The sequence below is a fragment of the Spermophilus citellus genome, assembly GCF_964194105.1.
Source record: "Spermophilus citellus genome assembly, chromosome: 1".
NCBI classification, from domain to species: domain Eukaryota; kingdom Metazoa; phylum Chordata; class Mammalia; order Rodentia; family Sciuridae; genus Spermophilus; species Spermophilus citellus.
The window spans coordinates 84,052,470-84,074,440 of record NC_138182.1 but is presented as its reverse complement, the minus strand read 5'-3'; the positions used below and the strand labels follow the sequence as shown (position 1 = coordinate 84,074,440).

Below are 21,971 nucleotides of genomic sequence, written 5' to 3'. Positions count from 1 at the left end.
ACAGACCCTATGATGTTCTGATGGCTACCTGGGATATATCACACCCAACTCAAGCTAGCCATACCCTAGTCTGACTCCAAAGAACCCAAAGACCAGGGGACAAAGAACTTGATCACAGACTTAAACCTTCTCTTTAAAATAACTGCTTTTAAAACTAACTGGACAAGACAAAATGTGATTTCACGTGTATTATTACTGGCATTATTTTCCTTATCTACATTTTTGTCCTTTCCTTGGGAACTAGCCAATATGATTTCTATTTATATTATTGTTTTCCTCACCCTTGTTCATATAGAAAAATAACTCTTATGATCAGGATCTCTCAAACTCTATAAGGCAGGACATTTAACTGATTATTGGATATATTACTGAAATCCCTCTTGGTTTATGACCATAATAACAACCCCTTGGCTTTACTTAACTTTCCATGGTTACTAACTTTACTGTGAGATATCATAAAAGACCCTCCAAAGTGATCTATAGAGCCTAGGTGACAATCCAAGATCACATGTACCACCTCTCCTGGTATTTTCTTAATCTCTCCATGCTAAAACTTGAGTTTTGTCAAATACCCTGAGGTTATGACCTATCCTGAGCCTTTCAGTACTACCAAAATTAACAGGCCACTTAGACATCCTCTTAATCAGTAACAGTTTAGCTAAATTCTGTGTAAGAGAAAACCCTGATTACTAGGCTCCTGTCTCTTGTAACTACCTTGATCAAGTCTGCCAACAAAATAACCACACTCTTCCTCTTTGACCTATGGAGGGCTCAATATTCAGGATGCTCCAAGTCCATACTCCTCCTACAATATATTTTTAAGAGTCTATTCAAAAACTCCAGACTCTTATCTTGATTTTCAATAAATAAAACACCAATCAGAAGTTCAAAACCCAGTGGTTACAGATGCATGGTTTGATCTAGTCTAGGAAGCCTTGCCCTGAGACTCAGAACTCAATTTTTAAAAATTATTGTGGATTTTACACTCTCTGACAGGATACCTATTTGTCTGTGGGGACTCTTTGAAGAAGTAAATACATGATTGGAATTGGGGGGAGGGTTGTCTACTGGGATATCTGGTCACCTGTCTTTTTATCCACTGGTTCCAAGAAATTAAGCACTTGACTAACTCTATAAAATTATTCTCAAGATCTAAGAGAGAGTGTTATTACTATTTACTGGATACTAGGAAGATGGATTTTGATACACATTTGGCAGAACCTTCTTGCCCTGATGGGGATTAGAAGCCCATGAATACATAATTAGAAAGCTGTCTATCACCCTGAAGATTATAGCTAATGAAACTGCTTAGGTCATTTCCCTTCAGCAAAAAGGAATAGATTCCGTAGCTAGAGTAGTGCTTGATGACCACATTGCTCTAGAATATACCCTAACCAAGTAAGGTGGGGTTTGTGCTATGGAGAATACTTCCTATTGTGTTGCATTAATGCCTTTGGTGAAGTTGAAACTCATGTTGAGAAGTTCATAAACAGGCATCCTGGCTTCAAAAAATATCCCCAGAAGCACCAGAAATTAAAAGTCAGGTACCAGGATTGTTTCCCTGGACCCCCTACAGCTATGAATCTGTATTTTCTCAGATGCTTAAATTCTCAGTGTCCATTTTACTGATCTTATTTGTGATTTATGCTATAATTAAATGTGCTTCAAAATGTCACAATAAAACATTTGTAAAAAGAGCACAGTCTTTGGTTTTTACAGTCTTGAATTTACCCTTGGAACTTGTAAATATTTTGAATTTTAGGTGCAACAATTTCATTCCTGCATCCCCTATCCTCCACTCCTTCTCAGCAATAAGTACCAGATGGGTCATCATCTGTAGTCCTTCAAGATTGAGGAATAATAAAATGGACAGAAGGGATTTGTAACAGTTTCTATAAGGGAATTAATAAAATACTTTCTCTTATAAAAGGCTTGGATCATTTTTCCTCCCTAAAGTTAAAAAACAACAACAAAAAACCCCAGATCATATTCTTTCTTCCCACTAATTAAGCTGACCAGACTTGCACACATACTTCCTGTTCCCATTCCTAAAAGTATCAATTATCATTGATAACCTTGTTATCTTTATTGTAGGAAAATGAGCTAACAGCAACACATGGTGATTTACAAGCTTGATTTGCAGAACCATAGCTTGCTTGGTGGTCCACCAGATGTCCACTATTATCAAGAAGTCTGGGAACCTTGATTTTATTGAAACTTGTGAAACTACCAATTTCACCCCTGCATTCCCTGTTCTGCAAGCTTTTCCCTTATATAACCCATTACTAATGCTTGCTGGGAGAAGGTGGATTTGAGGCCTTGTCCCCTGCCATCTTGGGAGATACCTTCTCAATTAAACTTCTATACTCTGAGCATCAGTGTTCAGTGTTTGCTGTGTATCAGGCATAAAAGATATGACTAAGGTTCAATAGTGTGCTGGCCTGGGGGAACAGGTGATGAACCATGTATATTTTGAAGGCAGAGCTAGCTAGCAGAACTTGCTGATGGGTTCAGCATAGAGATGCCAATCATCAGTACACTCACAGAGCTATATCATGTAAATAGGAAAGCCATTTACAGAAATGGAGTAAACTCTGGGACCTACAAGTCTGAATAATCTTGGAACTTGCTTTAAAAGAATAGCCAGTTGCCCTTGGAACATAAAAATAAAAAGATTCCAACTGGTTGCAGGGATACTGGGAGACCTGGTTTGGTATAAAAATTATTCAAACAATATTCTGTCCAGTTATTCTTATTGTCTTTAGATGAATCAAAAAAAAAAACCAAACCTATACTTACATGCCACCAATGTTGGTCCAGGCACCATACAAAGCACTTTATATATACTGTATTATCAAATTCTTAAGGCAATCCTGTGAAGCAGTGCTACTGTGTAAGTGTAATCCCCATCTTATAAAAAGGAAAGCTGAGGCACTTAGAAGTTTATTCGTTTGCTGTGCCCACTTTTATATATTTATATATTTCTTCCTTCCAATGACAAAGCCTAATTTCTCTTTCTTGACTATGGATTGGACTTAAGTGATTTGCTTTTAACAAATAAGATGTGGCAGAAGTGATGATGTGCAATGTCTGCGAGTAATTCGTGAAAAGCATCATGGCATCCTCCTTGCTCTCTCTGGATCACTCAGTGTGGGCGAGGCCAGCTGCTATGTCATGAGGATACTCAAGCACTACTTGGGAGAGGCCAACATGCAAAGAGCTAAGGACTCCTGAAAATGAGCAAGAATTTGCCCTTTGTGTGAATGAGAGGATCCTCCAGTCCCAGTCAAGCCTTCAGATGACTCTAGCCTCAGCCAGTAGCTTGAGTGCACCCTCAGAAAGACCCAAAGTCAGGACATCCAACTAGGCCACTCCTGAATTCCTGACCTACAGGCACAGTGGGAGATAGTGAATGTTTATACTGTTTTAAGCCACAAAACTGTAGGGTGATTGTTCCTCACTGGATAACAATATATCTGTCTTGGGTCACTCACTTAAGTATTAGATCCACATGTGTACCCAGCTGGTTCGACTCCAGAATCTATGCTTATAACCACTATGACACCTGCAAGATAGTGTTTTTAAGAACTGATCTTACAAAAATAATACTTGGAATTAAATAAAATATTTTAAAACCCTTAGCTATGTGTTAAAAACAGTGGTACAATGTCTAAACTCAGAGTAATTTTTTCTTCTAATAACCTAGTATGATGGTCAACTTTATGTGTTTATTTGACCAGCCTCTGGAGGCCCAGATTATATATTTTTGGGTATGTCTGTGAGATTAGCATTTGATCTGGGGACTCAGTAATGGGACTCCCCAGTGTGGGTGGGCATCATCCAATCTGTTGAAGAATAGAACAAAGAAGCGGGCAGGAGGAATTGACACCTTTGGCTTTCCACCTCATCTCATTTTCTCTGCTCCTCAGAACTGGGATTTAGACCATCAACTCCCCTGGTTCTCAGATGTTTGGAGGTGGACTAAATTATACTGGCTTTTCCTGGATTCCCAGGTTGTAGATGGCAGATAGTGGGACTCCTTGAACTCCATAATCTCTTGAATCAAATCCTCATTATCTCTATCCACTCTTGCATTTATCTATTTATTGTACTGATTCTATTATTTCTCTGGAGAAATATCTAGCTACTTTACTTATATAATATCCAAACATTTGGTTATTTTTAAAAATTATATTCCTTCTCAAATTATTTCCAAATATGTTAATGTTGATATCATGTAGGTACAGCCATCAGAAGAATCAAAACGCATGAGTGTCCAGGCCTTTGTAGGGGAAGCAGGCCAGCTAATGAAAATGAGTTCTGCACTGAATCCCAGCTCTGTTTTGAGCTTGCTATTGTTTTTGGCTCAGCCTAGAAATTGGATTACAGCTCTTCATACCACTGGGAGGCCTGCAGCCCAACCTCTGACCCAAGCTATCACAGAAGATAGGGAAACATAAACTGAAAATTGTAACAATGCTCTTCAAATTCAACACAGAGATAGTAAGAAACCTACTCATAACTGAGAGATTACAATTTTCCACTCTTAAATATTGAAGGGAAAAGGTCCATCCAGAAGGCACCATTATACTTCGTCAATTTTCAGTGTTTCATGTTTTTGATTCAAAACTGGATGCTACTGGTTCTGAGAAACCAGGAAGACAGGGTAAGAGTTTGCACTGCTGCTTCCATTATTCTGTAGTGAGAAGGACATTTTGTAGTGGCAGGACTTTATGTGCTCCTCCTACTAAAAGCTCAGCCTTTGCCTCTCTCTGATCAGAAGGCTCTGTGGAGACACAGCACAGCCTGATACCCTATGACAGAAAACATGCCCACTATGATGATGCTCATCTTTGTCACTGAAATGCCACTAGCAAGGCAGTCTCTGTGCATGGCTTTGGAATTTATTTAAATGCAAAGACATCAACTTCCTATTTAATGCAAAATGAAGTCCTGGGTATGGGAAAGCTGTGAAGTTTGGTAAGAAAATCATTCTCACCCAAGATGCCATCTTGTAATATTTGGTGAGAGAATGTTCTTACAGATTTTTTATGATTCCTGGACATTCACTCTTTCACCATTCACTAGAAAAAAATAACAGTAGTCAACATCTATAATTTCAAATCGAATAAGACAACTTCCCCCTCTGCAGAGGAAACTGATTTGCTTTATTGCAAGAGGAAGCAACTTCAAACCCAGCGTTAACACATTTCTTAGTCCCTATTTTTAGTTTTTTCTTTGGACTTTATCCCATTAACTAGATAACTTAAGGGCAAGTTCTGAATGCCAAACACAAATCAAACATGTAAACAAAAAAGTCAGTTCAAGCTGAGGGACAGCTCTGTGGTGAGTGCATGCTTAGCATGCATTAGGCCCTGGGTTCAATCCCCAGCACCAAAAAAGAAAAAAGTCAGTATGACCACTAAAAGGAAATTGGAGTTCAGTATCCTTTCCCATGAGTTAAATTTTTAGGTTCTGATTAAAATTAAGTTTGAAAAATCTGTTGCCCAATATTTACCAAATGTGAACCAGTTAGCAGATTCTGCGGCAACTGACACTGATTTTCACATCATGCTGTCTGATCTAACTCAATAGATTTGTTAGGGTTAGGTCCTCCTTGGCAGTGCGGTGTTCCCATGACAAAGTGGTAGCTTACCTTAGTCCTGCTCCCTTTTCCCCTCAGGCTTATATTGTTCCCCAGCACATTTCTTTTGGATGATAAAAACAAACAAATAAATAAACATAGTGGTTCTAAGGTTCCTATTTGAGGCTGGCCCCCATTTCATAATTTTATGTTGGGATGACCAAGAAAGAAAAAAGGAGAATTTAAATAAATTACTTTTATATTACATCATAAAATTATTCTTATGTGACATAGTTTTAAATTTTTTTCTAAAAGGATAAGAACATGAATAGGAAATATCCTCCCTTTAAAGATATTGTAAAAATATGAAATCTCTCCAACTGAAAGATTTACATTCTCATTTCTCCTTTAATTAAAAATTCCATTTCTAACAATTTAAAAAAAATCTGTTAATACATACCCTGTTCATGCCAAAAGGAATTAAGCCCCCACAGGAAACTCTAATCATCTTATACTAGTAAATGTTCACTTGCCTCATTAACCAAACATACCACTTGCTTTTTCTAATCTTTAAATTTGAGAGTATATACTGAGCTTTAACTGTTTCAGAATATTCTACAGATTTATAATGCCTAGCACAGTATCTGGCACACAGAGGCACACTGAGTGCTTTTGTTGGAAAAATGAATGAATGAGTGAATGAATCAATGCATTTGAGCACAAGGCAAAACCAATGATAAACATTTGTCAGAAGCCTTTTAATCTCATTTTCTAAATATATTCTTTGGAGAAATGCGGTGAGTGTGCATTAGCTTTTTGTATTTTCTGGTCCAGGTGGATGATCAGGTCTTCCTGACATGCAGAGACAGGAATCTGGGATCAGGGCTTGAGGGCAGGCTGTACTCTTGTTGGACTTCTGTCCTTCCCAGCAGGCAGGAAAAGGTGAAAGACAGAAATTCATCCCCCACTCTCTTTCCTACTCGAACTTGTCAAGGAAATGACTGATACTAAACAGATCCTACTGTTTCTCACCATCTAATGTGACTTGGTGAGGAACTTCTGTCCCTGGGGAACTGTAAGTGTGATGAAGGTGGCTGCTATAAACATGGACATTGTAAGAGATGACAATTTAGAGGGTGGGTGAGCGGCTCATCAAGGAGGACACTGGTCTGTTCCATCTTGTGATGAGTTATTAGCAGCATTTGTTTCAATAGACCGGTTACAGAAGTGTTTTTACAAAGAGTCGGAAGAGGAAAATAATGGAGTGCTTGCACATCACAGCCCGGGAAAGGGTGTATTCTCTTTATCTAGGTTTCCTATAGCAGATAAGTTTTTCAGTGTTTGAATAAGATAGGACATCCCCATTCAAGGATTTCCATGTCAGAACTCCTTTTTTTTTTTTTTTTTAATTCATACATAGAATTCAAAGTAAGCTACGGTCAAGTGTATAGAAAATTTTTTTGACATTCATTGTATTCATGTCCTCGGGGAAAAATATAAATTACAAGTTCTACTCTTCGAACATCAAAATTCACTTAATCACTCAAAGATTGTGATACGTGGGTTAGAAATATGTGAGTCAGAAATAATGTCGACCTATTCCCCAGGGGCTCCATTTAAATAGGTCATGATGCATTCAGTACCCCCTGGAGTTGTGCCAGGCAGAGTTCCTGGGGAGTTTCTTTCATACACACCCATAAAACATAGGGTGCTCCATTGCTCTGGAAAGATTCCCATGACTTACTGACATAGAACAATGGTTTTATGTTGGTGAATTAAAGTTCTTCTAACAAAACCTCGCAGAGAAGCAGAGACAGAAAAGATATTTGAATATATTTCTTAGGAGAAATTGAAGTTTACCTCAAATATATTTCTCTATAAGTATCACAGTAAAATTTATTTCTAAGTCTGTAATAGACCAGTAAGAAACTGGATTGCCACTCCCCTATTATCTGAACTTAAAAGTATACCCACAGTTTATGTTTAAAAACTGTCATTGAGCCAGGTGTGGTAGCTCACAACTGTAATCCCAGAGGCTCAGGAGGCTGAGGCAGGAGGATCATGAGTTCAAAGCTAGCCTCAGCAATTTAGCAAGGCCCTTAGCAACCTAGAAAGACCTGATGTCAATCAAATGTAAAAAGTGGGTGGGGATGTGGCTCAGAGGGTTCTGTTTTCAGTACCCAAAATAAACAAACAAAAAACCCAACAACTTTCATTGACACATTGTATATCTTGAAAAGATCCAACAAAGCCATTAGATTCATTTATCTGAGGTAGATCTTCCAAGATCAGGGGACACCTGAAGAAACTAGAGAATGAGAAACCTATGGCCTTGGAATAAGATTCTCCAACTGAATGAATTGAAAAATCCTCATTAAGTAATCTCATGCCGCACTTAGACCTATTTCTGTCTGTGGGATATATTAATGAACATTGATCAGCTTACTGTCAGAAGATGTCTATTTACTATGGAATTTTAAAACTCTTAAAATAGTTTGTAAACACCAAGTGATGTGTACAATGTAAACAACCCAAGAATAGTTTTCCTCCTTTCATGAAACTGAGAGAAAAGCAGAGACGGGAAACAGATCCAAAAGCATGAGTACGGTTTGGAGCCTCAAAGAGAATTGCTAGGAAAATGCTTCAGTCAGCTTTGATAATAAATTTCTGAAAGAATGACCTTTATATCCTCTTCTTCTGTTCTCTCTCTCTTCCTCTCCCCACTCCTCTACCCGCTTCCTGCCTTTTACTACCACATCTGGTCCATTTTCTTATTCTTTTATATTTTCATTAGAGGGTCTATAGATAAAGAGAAATAACTCTAATACAAAATCCTTGGGAACAAAATTAGACAAGTTGTTGGCCAAGGTATACCCATGACCACACTGAGCTTTCTCCCAAACATAACCAACCTCTTCTTTGAAAACTTCGAAAAGAAACTGTTTCACATCATAAATTACATCTCATATCTTATTTCAGCTCAGGCTTTATCTGTCAACACCCTTAAAAGCACTTAATCACTTATTAACATTTGACATGTTTCTCTAAAAATAATCAACTATAGCATATGAGCCACACAGAGAACCTTAGATGGTTTTCTTTGTGAGACTAAGAACATGGCTGCCTGGTCTTGAGACAACAGAGTCTTGGCCATGTTGTCTGTTTGTGCAACTATGGAAATATCTACAATCTTGAACAACTCACTTTAAGTGAGCAAAGAAAAAAATGTAAATGCTTTGATAGGTAAGTCTTGCACTATTGAAAGAAAACGTTACCTTGACATTTTTAGAGACTTGGATTTATGGAGTGGCCAAGTGTCAGATCAAAGGCAAACACAACAAATTCCATAGAGTCAACCTAGGGAAACTTTCATTGCCCAGGATCCGATGTTTGCTAACCCTTTGTCACAGGAATGTATGGCTAACATACAAAACAGTGCATTGGAAGCATGAAGTCTGGAGTTTTCGTGTTATTTGAATTCTGCTATTGATCTGTTATTTGGTCATGACTAACATACCCTCATACAGACGGGACCAAGCTTTCCCCCTGTTTTCTTTTGAATGTTTGTGAAAGTATGAGTAGAAAAAGTCCATAGAGTTATATGTTGTATATAACATAATTTTTTTTCACAAGCATTAATCTGTTATTGACTACTCTAGGTACTATATTGGATGGGTGTTGGGAGTATTTATTTGTTATTCCAGGTCATCCAGAGCTAATAGTCTTATTCTTAACACATTTTAACAAACAGATAATAATTTGTGTTTACTTGGTGCCTCTTAATTTTTTTTTTTTTTTTTGCTATCAATAAGTAAATCTCAAAGATATATAGTTTCCATTTTTGGCATAAAATGCTTCTGCCATTAAGATATCTTTAAATGTCACTAAAATATCTTAGTTATTTGACTAATTATAATATTATTAAATTAGAAGAAATTAGACTCCCTCCCTAATGATACCTGTGTGTCTTTTATTTCTGCATATGCATATACTGCAGTTTATTGATGAGAAAATTATAACTTCAACAGTTAAATTTGATGGTGTTTCATCAACTTCTCCTTCTAACTATGAAACTGTTTAAATATGAACAAACTTGTTAAGTACTAGAAGTATTCTAAGACAGGATGAGAAAGATTAATTTGATGAAAAATTCTGGCACAAAATATCTGATTACCTGCCAGGTTCACTTCATTGAAAACTCATTTGTGGGCTCAGTGAAGCAATTCCACTTTTGACATGCCAGCATTTTAATGTTATGTATATTCCATCGTAACTAGTTAAACGTTAAAGATCAGCAACTTGGCCTTTCAGAACTAAGAAGGCGACCTCCTTACCTCTTCAGGCAGCCTGCAAAGTCTTAACAGCAAAACCATCTAAGAGTAATCCAATGAGTCACGAGGCTGTTTAGCTTTTCACTGGCATCGCATACCTGATTACATTTGGATTCTTATCAAGCTAGTTAATGCAATACTGATAGCTGCCTTATTAGTTTACAGATTATTTTTCAAATTCAATTTGCTTACACATAAAAGAAACTACATTTGAGAATTTTATTGACTCAATTATCCATATAAATATAGTATAAGGAGAGTTATATTGTTAAATAAAATCCAAAAATAATTTAAGAACTCATTATTTGCTCAAGAATTTTAAATTTCTTTCCAACCTGCAACCAAGTCATTTTAAATATCGCTGCTAAAGCAAACTAAGCAACAACATAAAAATTGTCCCAAATACACTCAGTACACAAGTATACTCAGCTCTTTTGCTTTCTTCATAGCTTCTTGACCTCTGAGTGACCACAGTTTAGTAGTCAGATAACAGGTTTTAAGTGGAACAAACATCTAGATGACCCTACTCATTTTAGCACATGTAAGAAGAACACAGTGAGAAGCTTGTGAACAAGGAGAGAGTCACCCCTGCATTAGATAGTTAAACACTAGCCACTGGTTCAGGTGTATAAAGACCTCATAAATACTGGAAATCAATGAAGATTCATAGACATTTTAGAAACAGATATCAATATACATACATTTATGTGGAGAGGTTATATAAAATAGTGACTAGTACTAAGAGTATAATAACTTTGAAATGCAATGTGTCAGTATCCATCAAAATCACAACTGCCTACAACCTCTGAAATGGTAACTCCACTTTTAGAAATTTACCCTCTAGAAGTAGTCATCTATGTGTGCAAAGCTATATGTACAAACATGTTATTTGTAGTCATATTTGTAATAACAACAGCTAAAAATAATTTAAAAATCAGTTTCCATTCTTATTCAGACACACACACACACACACACACACACACACACACACATTCTAATAACATTTATCATTTGATATCTATATGCCAGGCCCCATGCCAAGTGATATTCATCTATCTACTTATGTATCTGTACATTCATATAACATTGAATATTTCATGTATGTATGGGTGTATACACACATATCTATATTTATTTTGAAATATCTACTTTGGATGTGTGAATTTTCCATTTTCATCTGGATTGTGTTGTGCAATATAGGCACAGCCTTATGTGTACTCATGTGATGGGTAAATGAGGCTTATGATTTTCAGCATGTTCACTAGAGTATTTGAAGTGCTTCAATAGCCACAATTTGTTCAGTGTTCTTAGACTCTCCCTGATCTTCAATACAGGATTTCCTGGCACCGGAGGCTGGAGAGTGGGCTGACTCTACCTGAACATTTCTAGGGACCCAGCTCCTGTAGGGAGGCCAGGCAGGGCAGGGCAGTCATGTCTCCCCAGGTTGTCAGCTCCTCATAGCAGCACCCCTGTGAGAAGTCCTGCTCCATTTTATAGCTGCATCAAGGATTGTGGCTTCCAGCAAAAGGTGACATTCTCTGGTTTGTAAATTTATTGAACACAATAATTACTGACCTTCAGATTAGTGTTAAATAATCATGCAATCCAATAAATTAAATTAATCAACACTAAATAAATTAAATCAGCAGACATTTTTGCACCCACAGAATGTATCAACAAAAGCTATGGGGGACTCTATGAACTTCCAGAAACTGTGTAAGTTGGATTCTCAAAGAGAACTATAGCACTGCCCTACCCCCTCCCACTAAATTAGAAATTACTTGCTCAGAGATTCAAGTTGCCCACTTTGAGATACATTTAAATGACATTCATAATTCACTTAAATTAGAAATGATTCTCTTTAGAAATCATTATACCTGACTACTCTGAAATTCTAAATGCATTTTAAAAGAACTTACTATAGTGCCACAATTATTTACAGGAATAGATGACTTTTAACCAGTCCTGGGTTAAGCATTTCGTGGAATAAAGTCTTTAGAGTAACATCCACTGATATTATTGTCATTATACACTACAGACTATCTGAAAGGGATTTCAAGAGATAGAAATCCTCAAACAAATTAAATTAATCCTGGTACTTGTTTACCAAGTATTCTACTTGTCACGTGTCACATAATTCCACTAATATACTCAGATGAAGTCCTAACAATGCTCATTGGAAGCCATGCTCTGCCTGATTACACTTGGTGCAGTGGGATGGGGAGGACCACAGGTTCTAGGGCCAGATGGCCTGGATTCATGCCCAGTTTAATCACTTTTTAGTGCTGTGACATCAGGCAAGTTACTTCACCTCTCTGATATGTAGTTTCCATTGTTCTGAAACAGGGATGATAATAATAATACCTTTTCCATAAAGTTGTTGCAGTGATTTAATGAAAAAAAAAACACACTCATCTAGTACATAATGAGTGTTGGATTAAGACTTAAGTTAAACCAAAGGCAACAATGTAGGTTGATTCCATGTTATTCAAACTTAGCAATGGGACCTAATTTATGTAATGGATTTGTTTCTGCCCAATGTAGAGAGCTAGATGGTTAGATATGTAATGACTCATTAGTTTATTTAAAAAGTGAAATTTTGACAGACTGGATGGCTTCAGGGAAAAGGATGTACCTGCCTAGGGAAGGAGTAAAGGAATTTGAAATGAAAGGAAACCTAGGTGCTTAGTCAGATAATAATTTCCCCACTTACGGAAAACACTCATTTGATCAGACAGAAAGTAAGATGGTCCTGGAAGAGCTGATTTACATCTGATCTGGAGGTAACACAACAGACAAAAATATTCTCAATCCCACCTTTCACACTGTACTTCAGCTGGTGGCTTTTTTAGGGAGGTTTCTAATGGGACTAGATGTGTGAGTTTTTAAACTAAGATCTTCCTAAACAGAACTTCCATAAAATTCTGAGCAAACCTAACAAAACTAGATTATAATCTCCCCTTTGTGAGGGATCTTGTTTCACTTTTTAATTTCTCACAATACCTTGTATTGAAAGTTTCTCTGTTCCAGTTTGATGAATTGAATTGAAATGCCTCTGCCAAATGGTGTGGTATGACTTAGACTGTGGGACTCCTTAAAGAACAAATGGGTCACTTCTTGTCCTACTAGAGTTGTGACTACATATTAACAACTATTTTCATTGCACACTTCTCCAAAAAAAACCTGTAGAGTTCATCAGAACCAGTTGCCATCCAGGATTTTGGGATTTCTTCAATTTATACCCTATTTCCTAAAGCATTTCCCTCCAGATCCTGAATCATAACCTGAGTCTCATCTCTAAATCTCAGAAATGTGTGGAATTCCTTTAAAATATGGCTATTAGGGTTAGGATTTCCATTCATGAAGGGAAATGTATAAGTCTGCCTTATGGTAACCATTTCTGCCACAGAGGTCAGAGTATCCCTTACAGCAAGTCCCAGCCCTATAGTCCATTTTTCTGTCTTGTACTGAGGCTAGGGGTGACCTTTGGCAATTTCAGAAAGTGCATTCTCATTTCCTTACACTTTGGTTGTGCTTTTATATAGAACTTCTATTGCTGCTGGTAATGAGAAGGTTGAGTTTTAGATATCTGCATAGCTCTTTAAAATTTTCCATCTTTTTTTACTTAGACTGGTTCTCTTATCACCACAAATCCATAGAAGGGGGCACTAGCAGCCTTATCATAGAGTTGTGGAAACTGAGACCAGAGGTGTTGGGATGCATCTAGAGTTCCAAAACACCCTGGAGTCAAACAGTATGAGTGCATATGTTCTGCCTGGTTCTTTAAGCCTGTTTCCTTTGATATGTGTGTGGTAATCACACAGCAATATTAACTACTGAAACCATTGTAGACTTTAAGTGCTTCTTGGTCCCTGAAATAATCAATGGGGTACAGTCATATGTCATGTACTTTGGAACCTCACAAATTTTTGTGATCTTCTGGCTTATTGTGAGACTTTCAACATCCTATCATTCATCTGTAAAAGGTGGAAATATCTACTTGAGGATTGCAGGAAGGAGTCTGGGAAGTAATATATCTAACCCAGATATGTTGTGACCATTCAACTAAGAGCCACTTGCAACAGATGAAGTTTTTCCAACTCACCTGCCTGGGCTTCTTTCTTCTTGGCCATCTGTTTCCTAAAAACCTACTTCAGCTCCCCCACTTTCAGGGTCCTTAGAAACAATGGTTCCCAAAGTTAATATGCATATGAATCACCAGAGCACACTATGATGCAGAATCTGATGAAGTCTGGGGTAGATTTGCATTTCTAACAAACTGTCAGGTAATGTCAACTGCCAGTTTGTGTACTACACTTTTGAGCAGAGAGGATATACCCAGATAACTGGAGTTCTGAATTAGTGGTTTTCAAACTTTACAGTTTAACATAATCACATAGACAGCTTTAAAAAATACAGATTATTCTGCTCCACCCCAGAGTTTCTGATTGGGTAGGTTTGGGGTGAGTAGAAAAAAAAATCTTCTTTTCTAATAAGTTTCCAATGATAGTAATGCTGATGGTCATGGGACTACACTTGTCTTAATAAGTTTAGCAGAAGTTTACTAGACCAGAGTGAATTTTAGACCAGAAGATAATTTGGGTCCAAAGCTACTGTTAGGTGGGGAAGAATATTCTTGAGGAATCTTTTTCTAAAGACTGTTTCATGTCCCTCTTTCCAGATGGGACCCTCCCAGAAGCCCGCCAGGATATTAACAAGGAGCCCGTTCTTTACCTTGTAGACATTGATAGGAATGTCAATGACGATGTGCAGCAGGTCTCCCAGGGCCAGGCTGGCAATCAAGATATTGGGACCGTTTCGCATGCACTTGTTCTTGTAGATGATTCTCAACAGTGTGGAGTTCCCGATGATGCCTAGCACGAACACTAGGCAGGATACAACCGTGTTGATATATTTGAATGTCTCCTTGATTTCAATGTTTCCTTGGCATGGGGGAAGGGAAGGAGTGCGTGGCGGGGGTCCTGCCACTCTCCCTCTTTTAGGCTTCTGTGCAGGTGCTAAGGACTGTGGCAGGCTGGAGTTGGAACTTCCCGACCAGGAGGTCTTAGTAGGCGGCGTCATTATCTCTCGGGTCCCCAGAAGCCACGAAGTGGCGCGGGCTGGCGGGAATCCTCTCTCCTCTCCCCTGACCCCCGCTACGCCGCAGGCAAGAACCAGCGCCATCAGGGCGCATCCGCACAGGCTTGGCGGCGTCAGCATGCCGCTTGCTTCAGTGGGCGTCCGGTGACCGCTGTGCTGCTTTTAGTCTGGATTCCGAGAGGAGAATTCAGACAGGACGCTAGGATCAGCTACCACAAGCCCAACTCTGCGAAAGCTAGCGCAGAGCTCAGAAGCGTCTCCACTACCCGCGCGCAAAAGTAACTTAAGTTTGCGCGCCAGTGGGGAACTTTGGCTAGCGTCACCCGCCCGCGCGAGTTGAATCTCCTTCCCGACTCCTCTTCCAGTGTTATTTCCTAAGTCCGGCCAAGGGGTAAATCACTGGCAGTGGGGCGGGGCATTCTGGAAGGGGTGTGACGGGGAGGGAAGGATGTGTGTCCCAAGCAAAGCTTGCAGCTCTTCGATGTACGGGGAGAAAGACAAGTATGTTTTAGTTAAACATGGGGAACAGGGCATCAAAGCAGCACGAGGCCAAGGGCATATGCTATTTGCCACATTTTGCTTTGTAAGGGACCTTCAACCACCCAGCGTCTGAATTTAAAGACACCTCCGGGCGTGCGAAAAGCCGCTACTCTCTGGTGGACTGCAAAAAGGTTACCCCTGGCACCGCCCTGGAATGCTCCTGTGGACTAAGAAAAATCTGAGACTTCTCAACTCAGTCCAATTTAGGGGAATATCCGCTTTGAATTGGAAGGTTCTGCCTCTTCCAAGTGGCTTCCAGCACCTCACTTACTCGCCTTTACCCTAACCTCATTTTAATTTGCTGTATCTATAAGTTATGTGGATCTAGTTACTTAACCGCCCCCCCCCAACCAGTAAACCAAGCTGAAGCCCCAGAATAAGATCCAGTCACTGATATTAATTAGATGCTAAGCCAGAACGTTTACCTTGAAGAACCGACGCACCAGGTTCATCCCAGACCTAGTTGCCCAGACGCAAAAGGGCCGCGCTCAGCTCGCAGCTAGGTTCCAGCCGGTTCCCGGAGGAGACCACGCCTCCCTGTACTGCAGGCGGGCCTGGTTCTGACGAAACATGGAGAGAATGCCAGACTCTGTCGCTTCCACAGCTCGCTAAGGGTCTCTATTGTCCCCAGACAAGTACTTTAATTCATTCGTCTCTTCCCCATCCATCACCGCAGACTCCTCCCGCGCCTTCCGACCGCGCGGCAACCTTTCCCCTTGGGCGATGCCTGGACAGCATCAGCGGGGAGCTGCTGGCTGGAGAGGGCAGTCCTCGGCCAGAGACGCATCCTAAAAGGCTGTTTACTTGTCATAGTACTAAGTTCTTCCAAAGAAGAACTAAATCTCGAGCAAGTAATCACGTACGCGTGATTCTCTGGGACTCCAGACTAGAAGGAGCTTCTGCATTAAACGTGTTAACCTGGACTTTAAATGCCGAGTTGAGTTTTCTTTCAGATAAATGTCCCGCGGTCATATTGAGTTGGTTTAGGGGTACTACTTTTCGCGGTGTTTTTGTTTTATCCTTAAGTTTCAAGTCCACAGACGCCACAGCACGGAAGAGGGCGATCCTTTCTTCCCAGGCCCTCATTACACCAGAAAAGGCTCTCTCTTTTTGTTTAGCACAATTCTTTCTTTCTGAAGTCCTGAAGTGTCACTGCCAGGCCGTTTCAGGGATTTTAATATTGCACCTGTGAGGGATCTGATACATACAGGAGATATGAAGATAATCAGAAAGCTATCATGTAAATTCAACATAGTATTTATTTACCAGGCAGAGCAATAAAGTGGATTCTGCCTGCCATCCTTACGCTCCATTTTTATGGCACAGAGGGAAATAATAGTGACTTGACAGATCTGCCCAATCCTGTCTAAAATTCAGGCTTTGAGGTGCAGTGGATGATACTCCTTTGTTCTCAACAAAGTCCTTGCAGAATCTGTGAAATTTCAGGCCCCAAAGGAACCCTTCCATGTAGCAGTTTGGCCCAGAGACTATAAGTGGCTTGTTCTTGGCTTCCTAGCTAAGTAATGGAATGAGTGGAAGGAGAATCTTGGATTTGGGGCTCTTATGTGAAACTAGAAGTAGAAAATCAATTTCTACTTTAAAAGGTGAACTTTCAGTGTGAAATATGGTTAAGAACATGATTAGAGTAAGGTGGAAGGAATGAGAAATATGGTCTGGGGTTGTGAGTAGTAATTCCAAATCTGGCTGCTTTGAGCACAGCCCTTATCCTCCCTGTCTCAGTTAAAACAAGGTCAACATTCAGTTGTTTCATACCAGAGCCCAGCAGCAATATACAGCCTTGTGTGGATAAGGGATTGTATGGGTGCATTTGGTGTATGAATATTTTGCTCAGTTGGCTCCACCAAGGGCAGTTTTGTACCTGCCCTTTTTAGGCAGCCTTGTAGGGTGGCTTTCTCCTCCCCATTCCCCCCTCATCTTTATCACCACCTCTATTCACATGTCCTCTACTGTTTCCAGGATGGTCTTTCCATTCCTCACTGAGGTTTACCTCTTTCCTTTTCTCATTGCGCTTTTTGACTGTTAACCACTGCTTAGCACTCAATCATAGGGACTTCTGTGAATTATTATTCATTTAATGTGAATTAATTTCTTTTTTGTTGACCTCAAGAAATGTGTTCTACAAAAAAAGAAAGAAATGTGTTCACAGATTGACAATCCCATTTACAATATTTAATTGTACTTTTAGCAGTTCTAGTTGTCATACTCAAGAACAAAGACAAATAATTTTAAGGTAAACATATATTTCTAATGTGGAATTGAAAACACAGTATGGGAACTACCATCTATATTAGGCACTTCATCCATAGAAGCTCATTTACTTCCTTAGAGTAATCGTTGAACTGGATATTATTTTTCATGATTTGATAAATGGTGAAATTGGGTCTCAAAAATTCACTTAAGATCACAAGACTAGTTGTGAGACCAGGACTTGGAGCTAGGATTTGAATCTACATTATCTGATTATGGAAAATGTACTTTGGATTAACTTAATTACAGAGACTAAATCTTTTTTTTTCTTATTTTTGAGAAAGCAGTGTTTTATAAATTAATAATAGTTCATTGCAGTTTAACCTTAAAAATTTTACTTTAAAGTGTAAAGTTGATCATATAAAATTAACACTTTCATCCTCATTATCAAGTCATAAGAAATTGGGTATCACTTTTCCCTTTTATAAGAAAAGGGAAAGGATTAACTTGTTTCCTGCTCTAATTAATCAGTCAGATTGACAAACTGACCTTGAAAGACTGATCTTGAAAGAGTGCAGAACAGTGGGAACAGAAGAATCTTTGGCCAACTTCCTTTTTCTTTTTACATTCTATTCTCATGCCTTGGATAATACTGGTATAACACAGGTATTTTTCACCCTATGATTAAAAGTTTCTTACTGATCAACTTTATTTATAAATTCAATAGAAGTTAAATACTTTGCAAATTTCATTTGTATATATAAGCCAAATATTGTATCAAAGTTTAAGAAGTCTTTCCTGAAAACTTGTGGATTGTAGACTAATTTTGCATTTCTGAAAATTTTACTTTGGGGGTGCTACATAAATGTGGAGTCGTTTACAAAGTTGCTTTTCTGAAGACCCTTTTTCAAAGTATTCTAGGAAATCTGTCAAAATTCCAAATTGACTCAGACTACCTTCCAAAGTCAGAAAGGTGGTGATGGACAACATCTCAGTATCTCCCTCAAATACTTTCACCAGGAAGTCCTAAGACAGGTTTGAATGCACTTCAGAATTCATTCCTCACAGAGGCTTGCCGTGGGGAGCTCACCAAAGCAAGCCTTTTCCCCTGGTAAGAGAAAAAAGAAAAGCCCTTTTAGCCACAAAAAGGCTAATACTTTCATGTAATCCTCTTGATACGAATGTGCTTTTCTAAACCTACCTTGAACTTGCTAATTCATGAATGCTGAGGGACAAGGTGTGTGAAAAATGCAGAGAGAGTTGATTCAATTGCTTTTCCACACTTTCCCTGAGGATCAGATCCAATGATCAAACAGTGGTGGAAGTGAGAGCATAAAAAAGATTTAAAGTGACTGCACAAATCAATAGCAAACAGCAGGAACTTTTCTATTTCTTGGATTTTTCTCTTATATTAGGTGACTATAGCTATGTGGGCCTTATGTCTAAGGAATTTTTTTAAAAATTAAAGTACAATTTATGTACAGCTATATGAACAAGACTTAAGTACACAGTTTGAAGAGCTTTGGCAATTGTATACAACCCCATGACCCATAGCTAAAGGGCTTTTTGAAAATGTATTTATTTTTGCCAAGTAACAAAATCTGAATATTTTGGATTTGGCTACTATTTCTACTAAACCTTTCACTAAGACATTATTTCTGCTTTACCAATTTATTTTATGTACATTATCAACTTCTGTAATTAAAATCTGACTCATAAATTAGAAGTATGCCTAAAATGAGAAAATATAAGATTTGAATTTTATCCGTGATTAATTGATAGTACATAGTACCTATAATCCACATCCCTAATGTAATGATAGACCTAAAAGTAATTAGAAATGATGCATAATTGCTTTTTTTTTTCTGTTTGTAGAGAATATGAGGATCAGGAAGGCCACACTTCCTTTTTTTGTCTGTGGAAAAGAAAAACAACATAGTTCAGCTCTTGAACAACATAGTTCAGCTTCTTTATGGTCTACTTTAATTAAAGGATAATGATTTTCTCCCCTTCTATGTAAGTAATTTTTTATTTATTTTCTGACGAATTTTTCTATATAAATCTCAGTAAAAGAAAATAAGTATAACTGGGTCTACAAACTTAAAATTTTTCACAGAAGTGTTTGGCACAATTAAAAATATATTAGAAATTCCAATATAAGCAGGAAGTCTGACCGATACTTTCATAGATGGTCAATGCATATGATAGTTGCATAATTTATTTTTAGACCATTCAGTCATGGAGTAAACACTGTCGTAACTTTGTTAGCACAATCCTATCTGTGTAAGGCATTCTTCATATAGGGTATAATTTATGATGAGTGTATGCCTTTCTTCTGCAATTGTTTTCTTTAATTTTCCCTTTTCCCTGTTTCTATTCTCTTGATATGCAAATGGAGTGTCCAAAGAGATGTGAAAAATTAAAGGAAGTTAGAAAGAAGAAAAGAGAAACTTAGGACCTTAACTGTCCAGTGGGGAGTAAAGGAGAGTTGCTGTCTTTTAACCAAAGAAGAATCCTTTGCAGTATTCCATAGAGTATCCAAAAAGACACCAAAAAGGAGAATTCCCACTGTAGTCTTTTTCTTTTTAACAATTAAATTTTATCAATGAGATCGTTCTATGTCATTTTTGCTAATTATTAAATTTTAGTAATGAAAATCTTTTCACATAAAAGTTTCCAATCATGCCAGGTGGCTAGGCAGGAAGATCATTAATTCAAAGCCAGCCTCAGCAATTTATCGAGGCACTAAGAACTCAGTGACTCAGTGAGACCCTTCCCTAATAAAATACAAATTAGGGCTGGAGATGTGTCAAGTGCTCTTGAGTTCAATCCCCAGTACTTCCCCACCCACCAAAACAAAACAAAACAAAACAAAAAGAAACTTTCCAATCATGTTTTGAGATTTTGTTGTAGGGGAAGAGAACTACTTAAACCAAAATTTAAAGGAAACAGGATTTTTATGAGAGTTTATTTGCTGTACAATGGATGATCCCTGTGTTCTCCAGACCAATCTAAAATGATTAGTCCAGAGTGACAACACACCTTTGTCAAGAGGAGGAATTATGGGACTTTCAAAGCATGCCCAAAGTCATAAGGTGGTTTTTGATCTCCCTCTTAGTGATGTATGCACAGGAAATTGCCTCTTCTCTTTAGTTTAGCCTTGATAGGAAAAAACAGCTATCACTACCTGCAGAGAAAGCAATTCTGAAATGGTTGTATCAGCAGCTGGGTATCCAAATGAAAGTACTCCAATAATCTCACAGGAAATTCACAGTAGACTTACTTCCTCGAGAGCAGTCAAGCGATGCAAGGCAGGCTTTTGAGAGAGAAACTGCCCAAGTAGCAGGTACCAAGAAGCCTGCAGAGAAGGAAGCAGGATATAGCAATAGAGAATTCAAAAGGTGGTTAATCCTTTGAACAATGGCATAGTGTAGACACTGTTTTTTATTGTGGTTAAAGAAAGAAAAATGGAGAATTTACCATGTTAAGCATTTTTAAGTATGCTATCCAGTAGTGTTAAGTACACCAATGCTGTTGTGCACCAGACCATAAATATTTCATCTTGCAAATATGAAACTGCCTACTGAGGGACAATTCCCTATTTCTCCCTGCACCTAGTCCCTTGCATTCATGGTTTTAAATTTTGTTTCTGAGAATCTTATTATTTTAGATACCTCATATAAGTGGAATATATATAGTCTACATTCTGTACGGAAGGCATTCTGTACATTCTCTAGAAGGCATTCAGGCAAGGTGAAAATGGTGTTGGAGCCGAATTTTCCAGAAATGGTCAGGCAGGAAAGAGAGAGTTGAGAGGAATATGGTGATGGTCAGTACCGGGCAGAAAGAATTTAACAATTTTAAGCAACAAACTTTGGCAATGTCATAATTTCCATGAATCAGGAATCCAGGTGTTCCTTAGCTGAATGGTATGCAAGACTATATAACATCTTGGTCTTTTGGTGATTGTCTTATTTCTTTTAGTATAGTGCTGTTAAGGTTCCTCCATACATGGTACCATTTCATGGGATTTCCTCCTCTTTATGACCAAATAATCTTCCATTGTTTGTATATACTACATTCATTTAGTTTATCCATTCATCCATCAATAGAAAGTTTGGGTTTCTTCTGCCTCTTAGCTGTTATGAATACTGCTGCTTTAAACATGGGTATGTCCCTCCAAAATAAAGACAAACAGTATAGTATTC

At 38.3% G+C, this 21,971-nt stretch overlaps 1 protein-coding gene across 2 annotated transcripts in view; it reads right to left on the bottom strand.

Annotated features, from left to right (window-relative positions):
* Positions 1-16,249, bottom strand: part of EDNRB (endothelin receptor type B) — a 29,899-nt gene extending 13,650 nt beyond the window's left edge. Inside the window, exons 1-2 of one of the 2 annotated variants that reach the window (XM_081283805.1) lie at positions 15,981-16,249; positions 14,650-15,182 (exon numbers count right to left, since the gene is read on the bottom strand). In XM_081283805.1, coding sequence (XP_081139931.1) covers positions 14,650-15,135 — 486 coding nt within the window. In that variant the 5' untranslated portion in view covers positions 15,136-15,182; positions 15,981-16,249. Of the gene's footprint in view, positions 1-14,649; positions 15,915-15,980 lie in introns of those variants that run through there. The other variant, XM_081283804.1, reaches the window with a different exon arrangement.
* Between the last annotated feature and the right edge of the window lie 5,722 nt (positions 16,250-21,971).